The sequence below is a fragment of the Phacochoerus africanus genome, chromosome 15, assembly GCF_016906955.1.
Source record: "Phacochoerus africanus isolate WHEZ1 chromosome 15, ROS_Pafr_v1, whole genome shotgun sequence".
Taxonomy (NCBI): Eukaryota; Metazoa; Chordata; class Mammalia; order Artiodactyla; family Suidae; genus Phacochoerus; species Phacochoerus africanus.
This window is the reverse complement of record NC_062558.1, coordinates 46,869,180-46,885,851: the sequence shown is the minus strand read 5'-3', so window position 1 is coordinate 46,885,851 and position 16,672 is coordinate 46,869,180. Positions and strand designations below refer to the sequence as shown.

At 59.6% G+C, this 16,672-nt stretch overlaps 2 protein-coding genes across 2 annotated transcripts in view; one reads left to right on the top strand and one right to left on the bottom strand.

Annotated features, from left to right (window-relative positions):
- The window catches only part of ZMAT5 (zinc finger matrin-type 5), a 24,546-nt gene extending 18,748 nt beyond the window's left edge, over positions 1–5,798 (top strand). Inside the window, exons 5-6 of the mRNA XM_047761638.1 lie at positions 265–376; positions 5,426–5,798. Coding sequence (XP_047617594.1) covers positions 265–376; positions 5,426–5,555 — 242 coding nt within the window. The 3' untranslated portion in view covers positions 5,556–5,798. The remainder of the gene's footprint in view (positions 1–264; positions 377–5,425) is intronic.
- CABP7 (calcium binding protein 7) lies at positions 5,779–16,672 on the bottom strand. Its single transcript, XM_047761637.1, has 5 exons — positions 16,524–16,672; positions 8,955–9,098; positions 7,896–8,008; positions 7,432–7,585; positions 5,779–7,220 (listed from the first exon to the last, which is right to left on the bottom strand). The coding sequence occupies exons 1-5, from the start codon at positions 16,630–16,632 to the stop codon at positions 7,093–7,095; spliced, it is 648 nt and encodes a 215-aa protein (XP_047617593.1). The 5' UTR covers positions 16,633–16,672; the 3' UTR covers positions 5,779–7,092.

The following is a 16,672-nucleotide window of genomic DNA, read 5'->3' as shown; positions in this document are numbered from 1 at the left end:
AGGTTTGGAGCCCTCCTGAGGCCCAAGCTCTCAACACGCTTTATCCTGTGTCCAACTCCAAAAAGTTTGAGAGGCAGCCGGTGTTTTGTTTCCACTTGACAGGAAAGCAGAGTGAGGCCCCGGGGGGCGGGGGCGCTGGGGGCCTGCCTAGGGAGGTGGCTGCAAGGTACAGACAGCTTATGCCCCCCAGGAATGTTCTGGCTACTTTACGGTTCAGGTGGGGGTAGCTCTGCCCCTCACTTGCCTGTCTCCTTATCCCCACAGAGGAGAGGCGGGCCAGGGAGTGGCCACTAGAAGTCGCCGAGCTCCCTGAGGGCCATCTGGAGGACTGGCTGGAGAAGAGAGCCAAGCAGCTGAGCTCAGCCTCAAGCAGCAGGTACAGCCCCCGTGGGTCCCTTCCTCCTCTAGGAGCCCTCAGCCAGCTTGCCCTTGTCTCTACAAACTGTCCAGGGATCAGACACGGACGTCCCCACAGAATTCCCCATGTGGGGGCCACATCAGGGCTCTTGGCCGAGGGGCATTCACTTGAAGGTTCCTGTGCCTGGGCCTCATCTCCCTGCCTTAATGGCTCCTCCCTTATTGGCATCTGTCCTGGCTGAAGGGGAGGCAGGTGGCCAAGCCAGCTTGACTCCACATCACCAAGCCCACTGCCAGAGTGAGGGGCCTGACCATGGTTACTGAGGTCTCCGTCAGCCAGTCACCACACTGTCCCCTCTGGGGCCCTGCCAGATGGATCTGGTTGCCCTGACCCTGCAGAAGAGGGAATAAGGCTCATGGGATGGTGTGACTTATCCAAGGGCACACAGGCAGAGCTGAGATTGCACAGGGCTGTGACAGGCTCCTTGCCATTGTCCCCCTTGAGAAGGGGTCTGGGGTGGGGCTGGCCCAGCTATTGCCTGGGCCCAGCACTCGGGATGCTCAGAAGCAGACAGGGTGCCCTTCCCCCCTTGTATGGGGAGCACTCTCGGTCAGGAGCCCTCAGGTGTGTGCTGTGTGCAGTCCCAGGTTCTCCTCTTCAGGGTCACAGCCAAAACCAAAGCCAGGGCTCCTGGGCTTCTCCACCAGGTATTGAGAGAGAGGGGAGGGAGGAAGGATGTGCTTGTGAGCTGCCCGACTTGGTAGTCACCCAGTGCCAGGCTGCCTCCTTGCCCATCCTTTACTGGGGCTTTGGACCTGATAACCTCTATGATGTGGCCTCATGGGCCAGCAGCCTGGCCAGGGCTGCGGGGTGGACAGTCTGTGGGGTGAGGCCTTCCCTTAAGGCTCCACCAGGTGAGGGCCAAGCTTCTTGTCTTCTCTGTGTCTCCGTGAAGAGAGCTTGTTAAGCTGTTTTTAAATTAACCTTAACTGTTTATAGATTCATGCCCAGTTTGTCCTCCAACCTGGAAAATATATGGTACAGTCATGACTCATATATGGAGTGTGACATCCCTTCCTCCTGGTCCTGTGTCAAGCAGCTGTGATTGTGGTTTGTGGACTCCCCCCACCCCCCCAGGGTCTGGTCCAGGCACCCACATCCTGCACCCCAGGCTCAGGGCCGAGGCTGGGGGTTCCCCTGCTCTCCTTCACTGGACCTTGCTGCCTTCCTGCTCTGACTCGGTGGTTCCTCTGCTGGCGTGAGCACCGAGAGCCTGGCCACCTCCTGGACTTTTGACAAGGGTTCAGAGATACCCCATGGCTGGGCTGGGGGGACCGTGGGGGCAGATGCCCCAAAGTCCCTTCCCAGGGACAGATGTGTCCCAGCACTCTCCAGGGCAGTGTGCCTGTGACCACAGACTCAGAGGACTAGGGAACAGAGTGGAGAAACTGAGGCTGAATGACAGGCCCAGAGTGGTGACCACATGGTAATCAGTGTGTTGGTTCTGGGGTGTGCCCTGGCCCTTAGCTGGATGGGTGCCCCCAGTTTGTAGCTGAGGAATCTCAACCCCTCCAGGAAGTTGTAACTGCCTTGGTCACACACCTGCTACCCTTAGCAGCACTTAGCTATCGCTTGAGAGAGAGAGAGATTAGGCCCCTGCCCTGGGCCACCTCTGTCACCAGGTCTAGGGCTGGCCAAGGGCCCTGTCCAGCTGGAAGTCTGCAGTAGTAGTGCGGTAGTCGGCTGCTGGGGTGGCAGTGACTGTTCTGGAATAGAGCCTGCCCCTGGGGACCACCCTAGGCTCTAGGGAGTCTGAACCCTGTGCCCTGGGCTTCTTCCCCTCTGGCCACCCAACCTGGCCCCGTCCGGGGAACCTGCTTTTCCACTTGTTCTCTGTGCCCTGTTTCCTGAGGGCTTGGAGCCAAAGTCCAGCCTTAAGGAAAAGAGGTTGTTGGGAGGATAGGGACCATTTATCATTGCTTTTGCCATCACAACCCCGGTCTTCCTCAGCCCTCTCCCCTCAGGCTGGTCTCATGAAAAATGATACCCACACCCTGTGGCCCACAGGCTCTGGGCTGTGCCTGCACATCCCCAGACTCTGGTCTGCAGAGGCAGGGGAGGTGGATTCAAGCCACCAGGCTGCCCCTCTTTGTTCCCTGAGTCTCCTGCCCTCAGGGCAGCCCTGCAGAAGCAGCACCCCCTGTGGCCCCTCTCCACTTTGCTCTCTAAAAGGACACAGCAGCCCCTTCTGGGCTCCTCCCCTCTTCTGCACCTCCAGTTCGTCCTCCACACAACAGCCCAACCAGCTTCTAGTACACTCCCTGGCCTTGGCCTCTGTTTAAGGCCAAGGCTTCCTCTCTCTCAGGAGAGCCTGGGCTCCACAGCCCAGCTGGCAGGGCCTGGGGGAGTGTCCCTGCCACCTCTGTGGCCCATGGAGGTCACCTTCTTACCTCTCCCACCTGGCCTTCATGTCAGCCCTGCTTGCGGCTTCTTAGATGTGGTGGGTGTTTCTGATTTGGGGGAACCTTGTGCGCCCTCCTCCCTCGACCTGGAACTGCCCCCACCCCCATCCCCAACACCAGGCAGAGTCAGACTCATCCTTCAAGCTTTAGCTGAGACATCTCCCTTCCCACCCCGGGCCTCCCCCTCACAGCCCCGCACTCACATGTCCTTCAGCCCGGTGTGGGCTCGGGACAAATCGGTCCCAGGAAAGGGCATTTGGGGGAGCAGGGTCCCGGCCTGGAGGACTCTGCCTGAGCGTTAGTGCTGTGGTGCTCTTGTGGGGTGGATCTGGGCCCCCCTCTTCCTCTGTGGGCGTCTGTTTCCACCCCCTGGGACACAGGGCACAGATGGTGGCCCGGCCCACCTGGGCCCCCTGGACCTGAGGGCTCCGACCTCACAGGCTGAGTAGGGCCCTCAAGGTGAGCTAGGCAACTCTCCTTGTAAAGGTGGAGATGGAGGCTCAGTGAGCCCCCCTATCGTATCGGTCACCCCCTCAGCAGACGGACCCCGAGGCACCTGCCAAGAGCAGACAGGGCAGAGATGGGGGGGACGGCCTCAGACAAGCAGACTAATCCCGGCGGCGAGGCCAATGCTCATCCCTGCTTTCCATTGTTGGTTCTTCAGATTGTGACTTTATCCTCTTAATCTCCCTTCTGCACCCCTCTCACTTCTGCACCCCTCTCAGGGCCGGCACTACTGTTCTGGCCCAGGCACCTCCCTAAGACTCTTCCCTCATAAATTAGACCATGACCGGGGACAAGGAGGCCACAAGAGAAGCCACGGGCAGAGTCCTGTGCCCCTGTCTGCCGCGTGAGGGCCGGAGGCCTCCACTGCTCCCCATCACACTCTCTGTGGAGAACTGCGGTCGCGCCCACCCTGTGCCAAGCCCAGGCTTGGCTGGCAGCCGGGGCTCTCCCTTCCAGCGACTGCGGAGCCTCCCCCACTCCCACCCTTCTCTGCGGCTGGTGGAGTTTATGAAATCTCCCTGGCGCCATAAATCATGCTGGGAGCTGCTTTCTGTGCTTTCCAGCAGGCAACAGAGCAGGGATTCCCCTATCCTCCTGCCACAGGAGGCCCCCGGGACTGCCTGAAGCCCTGGCTGGCTCTGGCTCCTGCAGCGAGCGGGTCAGGCCTCAGGGGGCAGCTGGCTGAGGCGGTGAAGCAGCTCTACCTCCACCCGGAGGCGTGGGGCCTCCCCTGTTTCTCACAGGGGGCCTGGGACAGTTCTTTCCTGCAGAGGGCTGGACACTGTGACCCTGAGTCTGCTGGGAGCTGCCATGGCCTCACCTTCAATGAAAGCGGGGCCTGGGGGTGGGCTGAGGTGCTGCTGGAGCTGAAGCTCAAGGGGCCAACATCTGGGGCCCATGTACAGGTTGCATTCCAGCCCTTCACCCCCGATCCCACACTGTGTCACTTGGGCACATGACTATGCATGTCGGTTGCCTCTCCTATAAAGTGGGGTTCACGTGAGGCTTCTTGAAGTTCCTCTAGGCCATAGTGCCTGGCCCAGAGCAGTGCCCGGTCAGTGAGAGCACCCATCGTGGCTGTTTGGCATCAGCAGACATTCACTGGGTGGCCTCCCTGTGCCAGGCCCGGCTCTGGGCACTGTGGGATGCCACCCCAGCCCTTGGCCTGTCGCCCTGAGAGCTCCAGTCCCACAGGGGAAACGTGAGCTCCCAAGTGGGTTCAAAGTGCTTGAGGGGCAGCGCAGCCCTGGAGCGGCAGCCTGAGTAAGGGTCAAGTCCAGAAGGCCTGGAATATGCAGTGGTGGGGGAGGCAGCCTCTGTGCCTCAGTCAGCTCCCTTAGGACAGGGCCTCCCCAGGCTGGGCACAGAGGGTGGGCGCTTCAGGTAGACCCAGGGTTCCTAAGAGGTGGCTCCGGGGGCGGTGGACCTTAAAGGGGAGGAGAGTGAGTAGCATGAGAAATGAGGCTTTAAAAAAAAAAATTTTAGACAATATTTTTTTCTGATTTCAAAGGCTTACGTGCTTGTAAAACTTTTCTTGAAAAGTATAAAGAGGTAAAAAAAATCACCCATAATTGCACCACTCAGATAGAACCACTGTTAACATTTTGCTGTGTCTTCCACGTTTTTTTTATGCATTTATATAGGTTATATATCTTTAAACAAAAATAGTATCATGCTATATACATTATTTTATAAGCTGCTTTTTCTCCCTACTCATATAGTACATCATGACACCTTTCCTCATCAGTGCATATAAGTCTGCCTTAATTCTTAACGCAGGCTGCATAGCATTCTCTGCTTTGGACGTGCATATATATTTAATCAATCCCCCACAGGTGGACACTTCGGTTATTTCCATTTCTTATCGCTCAGTCTCTGCCCACAAGCCCCCCTATCTCCTTGGGCTCATTTCTAGAGGTGAGGTGGCTAGCTCAAAGGGTCTGCATGTTTTTGAGGCTCTCTGCCTTCCAGAAAGGCTATACAGGCAGCTGGCCCTCCCCACAGCTGGGGTGGTGGGGAGAGTGAGCTGGGGGAGGTGCCTCAGCCAGGGCCTGGGCTGTACCCCACTCTCATTCTCTGTCCTTCTCTTTCTCTCTAGAGCCGAGCCCATCAGAGCCACTGTCTTCCAGTACCCCTTGGGCTGGCCACCTGTCCAGGAGCTGCCTCCGTCCCTGCGGGCACCCCCACCTGGGGGGTGGCCCCTGCAGCCCAGCGTCCAGTGGGGCTGAGCCCCACATCCCTGGTCAGCTCTCAAGTCAGTCACAGTAAAGATAAGGGCTTGTACTCGGGACACTGAGGCCCCCTCCTGCTGCACCACTATTACCTGGCCTGGCCTCACCAAAGCCTGAGTCCCTCCCAGCCAGGTGAAGCCCTGGTCCGGGCTCTGTGCCAGGCAGCTCCTCCCTCCCTCCTTCACGGGACATCTTGGGAAGACTTCCTTTGGTTATTAATAAAGAAAGTCTGTCACTACAGTGGTGTGGCTGTTCTTGGCCCTCACCTGGCGCCCTCAGCTCCCTGCTCTGGCCCCAGGTCAGAAGTGGGCAGGGCCAGAGTGAGAAGAGTTCCTCTCCAGGGTGACGGGTGCTTGCTGCCCTTCTCTCCTAGGGGCTGGCAGAAGGGGGCCAGCAGGGAGGTGACTTGCCCAGGTGAGAAGTAGCTCTGGTTTTGCGCGGGGGAGCTGAGGACTCAGTCTGCCCCTCACGTCCACCCGTGCTGAGCTGACACAACTGGGGCGGGGCTGGGAGCTGGGTCCCCAGCCTGGATGGTGTGAAGTGGGGAACCCAGGAGGACCGGCCCTAGGCTTGGGACAGTGGCCTGGCTGGGCTTCTGGCACTGATGCCAAGGGTGGCTTCTGCCCTGGAGGGACCCCCCGGTCAGTGGGGAGAGCAAATAGGCTGCTCAGGTGATTCCCAGCCTCCAGGTCCCAACTCTGCTTCCTGCCTCAACTGCATTCCATGTCTAGAGTCCATGGTGGGGGTGGGGCAATGTGGCCCTCAGGTCACTAGGCCTCTGGTGGGAGGGGCCCAATGGGTGGGGTACCTTCCGGGCCACCTCAGATGCTCCATTTTCTGTGGGCTTCTGCCCTTCCTAAAAACCACCATTGATCATTGATGGGGGAACTGAGGCCAAATCTGAGAGCCCTCTGAGCCTCAGGTTTCTCATCTTTGAAATGGGCTGATTCTCCAGCCCCAGTGGTTGTGGAAAAGGGCTGGGCTTGAGTCTAAGGAGAGTCAGAAGGAGGAACTCAGCAGAAGGCCAGGGGCTTCCTCAGGCCATGCCAGGGAGTAGGGCCCAGGAGACCCCGGCCTCATGTCCCTCTCCGGGAGTAGCTTTCTGCCCATCCCCACACTCCCCCCCATGGCCCTGGGCAAACCTCAGGGACCAGGGTTGGGTTGGCTGTGTGGCCCTGAGCACATGGTGCCCCGTCCTGCCTGAGGGACCTCAGCAGCCACAAATTGCTCCTTAATTTCCCAGGAGCCCCTGGACAGTGGGAAGAGTTAGTGCTACATACAGGCCAGGGTGGGGCAGGTTGCAGGGGCACGCCAGGGGCCTGTCCTCAGAGCCACCACCAGGCCCTCCACAGCCGGGCTGCAGCTCCATGCAAGGCCCATGGGGCAGGTGGGTGGGGTCGCTGGACATCCAGGCCCTGAAGTGCACGCAGTGGGGCCCAGGGAGCAGGCTGAGGGAGGGGACTACAGTCAGTGGTGGGTGTGGAGCTGGCCCCACCCCTTGCGCAGCGCGCCAGACTGGGTGCCCAGGAGACACCTATTTCATGCCACTGCGCAGCACCTGGTTGGCCGCGATGAGCATGACGCTGATGATGAAGGCGATGGCGAAGGCGCAGATCAGGCTCTTGCGCACGCACGTCTGGCGGATCTGCTGGTTGGAGCAGGCTGCGGCCACCCACCAGAGAGACAGAAGGAGACAGCTAAGCGGTGGAATCAGGAGCTGCCTTGCACTTCTGCACAGGGCTCATCCCAGGTGGCACACAGGGACATGAGGTTTGGTGCAAGCAAGGAGGCCCCCACCCCCCTCTGGGAGCCCCGGCCCCTCCCCTGCCTGAGCAGCTGGCCCGCCTGCAGGGTCCCGGGGTGGGTCACTCACTCTCCACGTCCACAGGGCACTCCTCCGCCGTGCCCAGGTGGCTCTCCTCCTCCGTCATGATGATATTCTCAATGTCCTTCATGGACAGGTGCTCACAGAAGGTGTCATAGAGCAGCCGCTTCAGCTCGTCCACTGTCAGCTTCTGCATGTCACACTTGGGTGGGGGGAGACACAGTGTTCCGGCCACTGCCACCACCACAGTCCCCACCCAGCACCTGTAGCCACACAAGCCAGCAACAAGCCTCTAGATTCTGGAGGGCCAGGAACCATTCATTCCATTCCTTGCGTCCTCGACTGGCACCAGCCTCCCCAGGGAGCCCATGGCCCCTGAGAGATAAGATGTCCGGTGTACAGAAGCCTGAAGGTGTCACCCCCTTTCTATGGTGTGGGCCCGACCTGTCACTGGCCCCGGTACAGCCTTCCACTGTGTGCACAGGCCTGGGTCCCAATCAGCCAGAGTGTACCTTCCAGAAGACAGTGTCAAAGTCGGTGCCGTGGAACTTCTCTGGGATCCCCGAGGTGGAGAGCTTGGGTCCCAGGAGCGTCACAAACTCCTCGAAGTCCACTTGACCATCACCTAGAGCATGGGCACAGGTCCAGTCAGCTGGTGAGGCTGCACCCGGGCACCCTGGGCCACTATGGGACCTCAGGCAGGTCCACTTCTCAGATCCCTCAGAATCAATTTCAGGGATACCTAATGGGCCAGGCTCTGGGCTGATGCTGAAGCCACCAAGTGTGCTGAGGCCCCACCTGACAAGGTGGGGGCGAGGGGCGAGGCGAGCTGGCCTCGCAGGTCGGAGACACATTTCATTTCAAACCCCACGTGACTCCCCAGCATCCTGCTGCTGTCCTGGAGCGAGTGTGGGGCCGGACATCCACCCCACCACACAGGAACCGAAGCTCAGGATGAGGGATCCACCTGTCCAGGCCACCACCTGCCTTCTGAGTGGAGAAAAGGCCACGGGGATGAGAGGAGGGGACTGGGCTTTACTGCTCCTTATGAGTTTCTCCTTAATAAAATGCCAGGTGGCAAATGCAACTAATTAACTGACTTTTTTATTCTCTGTGAAGGGAACTGAGATCTACTTTTCTGTACTTTAAAAATGTGGGGGAATACAGACCGAAAAGGGCAGAGTCTCCAACCTCTAGGTGTGGCCAGGACTGTTACACTCTCTCTGGCTTCAATGTTTTTTTTTTCCTGGCTGCACCATTGGCCGTGTGGAAATTCCCAGACCAGGGATTAAACCCACCCCACAGCAGTGATCCGATCTGCTGCAGTAGCAATGCTGGATCCTTAACCCACTGAGCCACAAGGGAACAAACACCCCGGCCTCAATTCTCCAGGCTGGGAAATGGGGCCAGAACTGGCCACAAACTGCCATGGGCTTGGGGGAGGCAGGAGTGGGGAGAATGGAGGCCCCCGGTGGGCTCAGTTGCAGGGCTCAGGTCCCAGACTCAGCCCCCACAGGTGAGGGGTGAGGAAATGAAAGCAGGCGGGCCCTGGGGGGGAGGGGGGTGCTCACCGTCCATGTCCAGCCGCTGGATGATAACCTCCAGCTCCACCTCATTGGGCATGTAGCCCAGGGAGCGCATGGCTGTGCCCAGCTCCTGCTTGGAGATGAAGCCATTGCCATCGCGATCAAAGACTTTGAAGGCCTCGCGGATCTCTGTGGGAGGAGCAGAGTAGGTCAGGACTTGACTCCTGTCCCTGACACCCCACTTCCCAGACCCCCAGGATCCTAGAGCCTGCAGGTCTGGTCAGAGACAACTGGCAGGTGGCCCAAGAGTCCATTATAGTGCTGCCTCCCAGGAGCTCAGGGCAGGCCGAGCCGGCAGCAAAGGTATACCCTGGTTGGCAGCGGCAGCGTGAAAGCTGCCCAGGGGTCTCAGTTGCGCAGGCCGCAGGCCGAGCTCCCATAGCTTCTCCAGGCGTGCTCGCGACGACCCCGTGTGGCCAGTACCACAGGTGCCACTGTGCAGGGGAGGATGCCAAGCCAGGCAGCCTCGTAGCCTCCAGGAACTGCCTACAGCTTCCCTCCCCTCCCCCACACACTCCTTCCATCCCTCTCACACTTCCTCCCTGAGCTCAGCTCGTTAACATCGGCCAACACTCGTTAATGGAGGCCACGTGAGGCAGCTGCGGCTCCGGGCTAATGGGCTGGCAGCTTGGCTCAGACTGCCTCCCAGGAGCCCAAGGTTTGGGGGAAGCCAGAGGATGGATGGAAGGGCTGCAGCACACCCAGGCCAGCTCAGTTGTGGGGATCACTCCCCTGCCATCATACAGAGGGGGAGACTGAGGCCTGAGAACCTGGGCGACTCAGGGATGGGGATCAAGGTGCTGGGCTGAAGTCTGGGAACAGCCCAGTAAGTGACCTTAGGCCAGCCTCAGTCTTACCCGCAGTAAAATGAGCAGTAATGGTGTGAGGATGAAAGAGTTTTTTACCAGGGACATCCAGGAACTGTTGAGGGTTGAAGGGTCCTAACCTCTCCCTGTTTACCTTTGTTCCATCTGTTTCTCTGATTGCTGTCCTTTCATTGTTACTCAGCCCAAGAGGGGTTGGTGGGCAGGGAATCTCAATCCACTCGCACCCTTTCTGCTCCGGCTCTTGGGGGTCTCTTTGTTCAATTCATTTTCGCCTAAGCTGTTCCCCCAGGTGGGACTCCAGTAGGCAGAGGTAAGCTTGTGTGTGTGTGTGTGTGTGTGTGTACGCATGTGTGCTCATGTGTGTGCGTGTATTTGGAAATAGACAGATGAGATGCACACCTGAAAAATGAGACCCAGGAGGCTAGGTGCCCAACCTCAGTGAGGGGACAGGCCTGTTTCTGGTGAGGGTAGGAATTAGGCTGGCTCAGGCCTGGCCTTAGGGATCTGTGAGCCCCTGAAACCAACTATGGAATCCTGCCTCTGAGGGTCCCTCCTTGATTCTGTTGGACCTACTACAGTCCAGAGAGGATGGTCATGTGTCCCAAGTCACACGGCAAGGTGGCTTGGGCCAAAGCCCCAAGCTTTATCAGGCTCTTCCTGCCTGGTGTCTGCACCCAAAGCCTAGAGGTTCCAGCTGACATGCAGGCCAGGCCAGAGACAGTGGCTACACCTGAACTGCCTAGGCCCCCAGACCCTCTGACTCTGACCACCCCCTACCCATCCCAGGCAGACCTGAGAATCTGGTCTCCTCTCCACTGGCCCCTTGGCCAGTAAAGCAGATGGGAAGGGAGATCTGGGCCAGGTCCAGGAGCTTCAGTAAACCCTGGATTCTGGGAACTCCAGGCTGACTCCCACCTAGAGTTTTCCTGGGCCACTTAGGAGGTCGTGAGCTCCCCATGCCCAGGGGTGTGTGAACAGAGGCCCAGCAGTTAGAGAGACTGCTGAGGGATTCCAGTCACCGGGAGTCTCTGGGCGATAGATGCTGACCTCTGCCTGACCCTCCACACACACTCTTGTGTTTCTGACTGGCACTGTTGTCCTCCTGACCCAGCCACAGGTTCTGCCCACCTCAGGTATCCTCAACTCCAGCCCTAGGGGCCCTTTCAGTCCTGATGAAAGGGGTTCCTTCTGACTGGGATGCCCCACCCCTCACCGTGTTGAACTCTGATGCATCCCTGGTTCTCAGCAGGGACGGCCGCACCTCCCCAGCCCCTTCCCTGCCCCCCCAGCTGACTCTGCCCCTCCTCTGGGCTCCCACAGACCCGACTCTTCCCCCAAGGACTCCTTCCTGACCACACTGGATCGTGAACCATGAGTGTCATGACAGCAGTGACCGGGTCAGTCTTGTTCCCTGCTGTGTCCCTGTCACCTGGAAGAGTGTCTGTCATTCAGGCATAACCCTTTGCTAATCAATGGTTAAGTGGATGACTGATTCAGGGAACCCACCCAGCTGGAGCACAAGGACAAAGGAGCTGAGCAGCAGTTCATGCTCCACTTGGTGTGAGGCCATCACTCAGAGCCCATTTACTCTTAGTTTACAAATGATCCCAGTAAGGGCAGCATCGACTTTCTATTCCCCAAGCCGGCAAGAAGCAGTAGGGAAGCTAAGGATGCTGCCTGTCCCCTTGTAAAGCCCCTAAGGATCCCGCCTCCACCCCATGGACCACCACAGAGGAGGGGGAATCAAGCCGAGGTTAGGGATGGGGGAACCATCCTAAGACCCCAAGTCAGGAGCTGGTATTATGGGGAAGTGGGAACCTAGGTCAGGCACCCCATCTTTCTGGATCCTCACCTGGGAAACCTCAGGATGGGATGGCAAAACCCTGGACCCCCAGTGGGGCTGCAGTGAATGCTGGCTCTGCCCCCTGCAATGAGTTGGGGTCCAGGCTGTCCTTCCCAGCCTGGCAGGGAACAGGTGTGGCTCCCAGAGCCCAGAACTGCTGCAATTGGAACCCCTGACTGCCTTCTAAAAGTCTTGAGAGGGAGAGTTCCCTGGTGGCCTAGTGGTAAAGGATCTGGCATTGTCACTGCTGTGGCTCAGATTCAATTCCTCACCTGGGAATTTCTGCATGCTGCAGGTACAGCAAAAAAAAAAAAAAAAAAAAGTATATTAAATAAAATAATATATTTTCCTGAGAAAATGCACTGGAGACAGTGAAGGGCAGGTGAATCTAGGAGTACAGGGGCAGACAACAGGCCCAGACGCAGCCCCTTCTCAGGCAAGACTAACCTCCCAAGACCACTAGATCTTTTCTTTTTTTCTTTTTAGGGCCACACATGTGGTAGATGGATGTCCCCAGGCTAGGGGTCCAATCGGAGCTGTAGCTCCTGGCCTGCGCCACAGCCACAGCAATGTGGGAACCAAGGCACGTCTGCAACCTACACCACAGCTCATGGGGCAACACCAGATCCTTAACCCACTGAGCGAGGCCAGGGATCCAACCCTCATCCTCATGGATCCAAGTCAGATTCGTTACTGCTGAGCCACAATGGAAACGCCCTCACATCTCGGTCTTGCTCTGTGCCTTCACCCTTACTGAGAGCCCTCTCCCAGCACCGGCTGATTCCCGAGACCAAGTCCAGGAATCGCCTTCTCTGCCAGAGAATCAGCACCAATTCACACAGACACGGGATTAGATCCCAGCTCTCCTCCATCCTGACTGAATGACCTTGAGCAGGTGTTTGCTCATCTGTACAATGGGGCAGCAGAAACAACTAAATAAGAAAACCAAGTGTGTAAGTGCTCAGCCAGGCTGGACCTGGCTCAGAACAGGATGCTATAAATCAGAACGTCCCAGACGTTCCGGCAGAGCCGGAAGGAGAGGCAGAACCAGGGGAGCTTAGGACACCAGGACATTCTCTCTGCTGGCTGGCACCAGGACCTGGGGGCCTGGGCTTGGAGTCTGACTCTGCCACCCGGCAGCAGAGAGACCCAGGCAAGGCACTTCCCTCTCTGAACCTCAAGAACCTTGTCTGTGAGGTGGGAACATGACTCTTGCCCTGTCACTGAGGCCTGGACAATGCTGGGGGCTCCCAGAGTCAGGTGGGTGTCATGACTTTCTTGCTGCTGCTGCCATTGGTACACCCCAGCTGGGTGTGTTTCCCCGAAAGCCTCGCTCTGTTCCCGCTCCATGAGGCCGGGGGAAGCCTGCTGTGCTCCATCTTGGCATGGGGACGCCTGGCCCGGGAAAAGGCTGGCAGGGCCTCTGGGTTTCCAGGCCGACACTGGCCCCTACCTGCTACCTCTAGCCTGACACCCCCAACCCCCTCCTCTGAGGAGCTGCGTCGGGGCCTGAGTCCCCAGCAGGCCAGCACTCTGTCAGGGAGCCAGAGTCCAGAGAGGGGGTGTGTGGGCTGGAGGTCACTTTGAGGGGGCGGTGTCTATCCTCTGTGGTGACTGCCACTCTCCATGGCACTGGCCCGGCGCCTCACCACTTTGGCCTCCCTGAGTTTCTGGCCTGCAAGAGGCAGCTTAAGAGGGAGGCTGGTGCAGGAAAAGGACTCCTCTGGCTGCCTATACCCTGAACACCCCCACTTGGCCACTCTCAGTGCAAGCTCCACCATCTAACGGAGCAGACCAAGCACCAAGCCCAGAACCCTGTCTTGGTGTCTGTCTGGTGTCTGTCTCCCTCCTCCTCTCTCTGAGAAAGGACTGGTCTAGGGCTTGCAGCTGCCCCAGTTCCCACCCCTGAGATGCTCAAGTCCACCTATCAGCCTCCGTGCTCCTGCAGACCTGGGGTTCTCTGCTGTCTCTGTCTATCAGGGAGAATCTGGAAGACCCTGTACCTCTGCCTCAAGGAGGGAGGCTGTGGACCCAGGCCAGCTCTGCCCAGCCACGTGTATCCCACTCCATGGGTCCCCAGATGCCTCTGCCAGATCAAGCCCCTCTGTCAAGCCCCTTTTCCCCCAGCCCCTCCTCACAGCTTGCCTTTCTGGCCAGAGCCCCCCTGCATACCCTGTGTTCCTCCTAATGGGCCTCCCCTGTCCCCCCTACTTCTCCCTTCTTGGCCTCCCTGCTGCCACTCCCAGTCCCTGAGCCTCCACAACATGCCAGGCCCGGAGCTGAGCACTTCCATCACATCCTCTGTCACCAGCAGCCCTGGGGAGGGGCAAGGCCTTTTACAGATGAAGAAACTGAGGCAAGAGAGGCAAGTGACTGCCCAAGGTCACTCCATCAGTTGAGGGTGCAGGGGCTCAAACCCACCACTGCTTATCTGGGAAGCCCTTACCTTAGCCGGGTGCTCTCCAACTCCCTTCCTGGCCTCCTCCCCACTGGACTAACCACCCCCTGGATTTCTGCAGGCAGGCACGTACTGTCTGCAGCACTTCATCCCAAGCTGCCAGGCTCCCACTCCTCAGCACATGCGGCTCCCCGACGGATGGGCATCCTCCCAGCAACCGGCCTGGGTCTTACCTAGAACACCCTGGGGCGGGAGCGCTCAAGAGGCACTGGGGAGGTGGCGGGGGCCAAAAGGGGAACCTGTGCCCTGGATGGTCACTCTTCCTGCCCAGCTCTGGTATCCGAGGACCACTGGGGCCTGCGGAGACAGTGTCCTAGGAAGAGGGCTTCCAGGATGCCTGAGCCAAGAAGGGGGTCGATCACAGAGGACTTCTTGTCCTCATCCGTAGTTGCCCACAGGCTGGGAGATGGACTGGGGCCACCAGCCATCTGCTTGCTCCACGGCCCCTGCCTGCCCACCCCAGGGAGGGCCCTGCCCTTCAGATGCCCCCTGTGCCAGGCCCCTCTGCTCCACAGGGCCCAGAAGAAGGGGACAGGAGAGAAGCAGGGAGTGTGTTTTGGTGTGGCTGGTGACTAACGTTCCTGGGCTCCTGCCAGCATGTCCGCCATGCGGTCCAAGGGGAGCCTGCGGCCTCCCTGCCCCTGCACTGCCCTCCCTGTGCCCTGCTCACCCCTGCAACCCAGCCTCCTCTCAGCTTCTCCTCTTCCTTGGGGTCTGCACTCCAGGGCTGGGAGATTAGGAGAAGAGGGACCAGTGAGGCCCAGAACAGGGCTACCCGGGTCACAGGGGGGTGCTGGGAGCAAGAGGAGGGAATGAGGTGAAGGCCGCCTTGAGGCAGGCAGGGAGGACAATGTTTACCCTGCCCGAGTGGCCGGGAGGAAAGGAGGATGAGGGCCTGTGGAAGGGAAAACTGGTAAGAGGTTTGGGGTGGCCCAGGGCAGGAGAAGACAGTGTTAGAGAAGAGACAGCCTCTGCCCTCTTGCCCCTCAGCATACCCCCTCCTTTTCCCAGGTCCTGGATGAGACTCTGGTTCCTGGGCTTCAACCCAGACAGCGCAGGGACTTGGGCTTTGGAGTTCAAGGCCAGAGACCCAGCAGTGGCACCCATCCATCTGTTCTGCCCGCATCAGACACCAGACCCCACTTCCATGGCTCTCCCTGACTCTGGGGGCTTTTAGGAGGACTTGGTGAGAAGCAGGTGGCTCAGAGTCTGTGGTGCAGTACAGGGTGGGGGCAGTTGCTTTCCTGCCTTTATCTTCTCCCTGACCCAGTCCCACTCCCTCAAGATCTACTTCTGTCAGGGCGCAGGGATGAGGCTGAACCTTTCTCCATGGCCTGTGCTCCCTCATCATCCATGACTGGGCTAGTGTCTCAGCTGCAACCCCCAAAGGTCCTGTCCAGCCCCAGATCTCAGAGGCCCCTGGACGGAAGATACCGAAGAGAGGCCCAGCCTCTGGGTGATTGGAGCCTCTCTCCAACAGCAGACAAACAGATCCCAGGGGGCCAAGACTCCCATCAACCCAGGGCCCCTCACTGCACTCCATAAGGGGCCCAGGAGGTCTAGGGGGAGGGGAAACCTGAGCACCCGCCCCAGCCCAGCCGGGAAAGACCTCGCAGGCCCCAAGGGTCTCACTGCTCCTCAGGATTCTCTGTCCAGGGACCCCAGCCTCTACTATCTGCCCTGATCTCTCCTAGCCCACTGCCTAAGGTCCCCATTCATGTCCAGAGGTGGAAGGGACCCCTGGAGGACAGATTTAGGTCCCCCTCTGCCTTTCCCTTCCAGCCTTGGTTACCGCGACCAAGCCGCCCAATCTGGCCACTTGTTGTCGCCACCACCTCCCGGGCCGCCTTCCCGGCGCTCCGGGCTGGGGGGTCCCCGCAGGGTTGTGGGGAAGGGGCTACGGCTGCCAGAGGGGCCGGGGGCAGCCCCGCAGCCGGCAAAAGCAGGACAGTCGCCCTCTCCTCGTCTCTAGCCGCCCGAGCAGATTGGATTTTAAAAGCGACACGAGCGGAATGTCAATGCGAGCGCAGAGCCGCGGGCAGGCGCCGCCGAGGGGATCAGGATGCGGGTGCTCCGGCCGAACCGGCGCGGGGGGCACAGCTCGGACCCCCAACCTAACCCGCCGCGTTGCCGCACCGTCACCGCGGACTGCGCGGCCCCGTGACCCCGCTGCGGGGCCCAGCAAGTTTCCGCAGCGCAGGGGACCACGCGGGCAGGGTCTGGGCCACTCCTCCGCCTCGGCGACCCCCACCGCGGAGCCCAGGAGTGCGAACTGGTCCTGCCTCCCCACGCAGCTGTTCGCTGGAGCGCCCACCTGGCAGGCGGCACCTGCAGACAGCCCCCCCGCCCCTGCGCCGCTAGCCCGCGCTTCACCTGGGCGCACAGGTAGGAGGGCCGGCGGGCGGGGGTCCCGGCGGGGCACTCACCCTCCAGCTCGTCCTCAGGGATGTCCACGGGGCGCTGCTCCGACAGCAGATTGGGCACGGTGTAGATGCCCCGGTACATCAACGCCGCCGTCACCGGGTGGAACGGCATCTTGGAGGCTCCGCGCCCGCCCGCCCGCCGCAAACTTTGA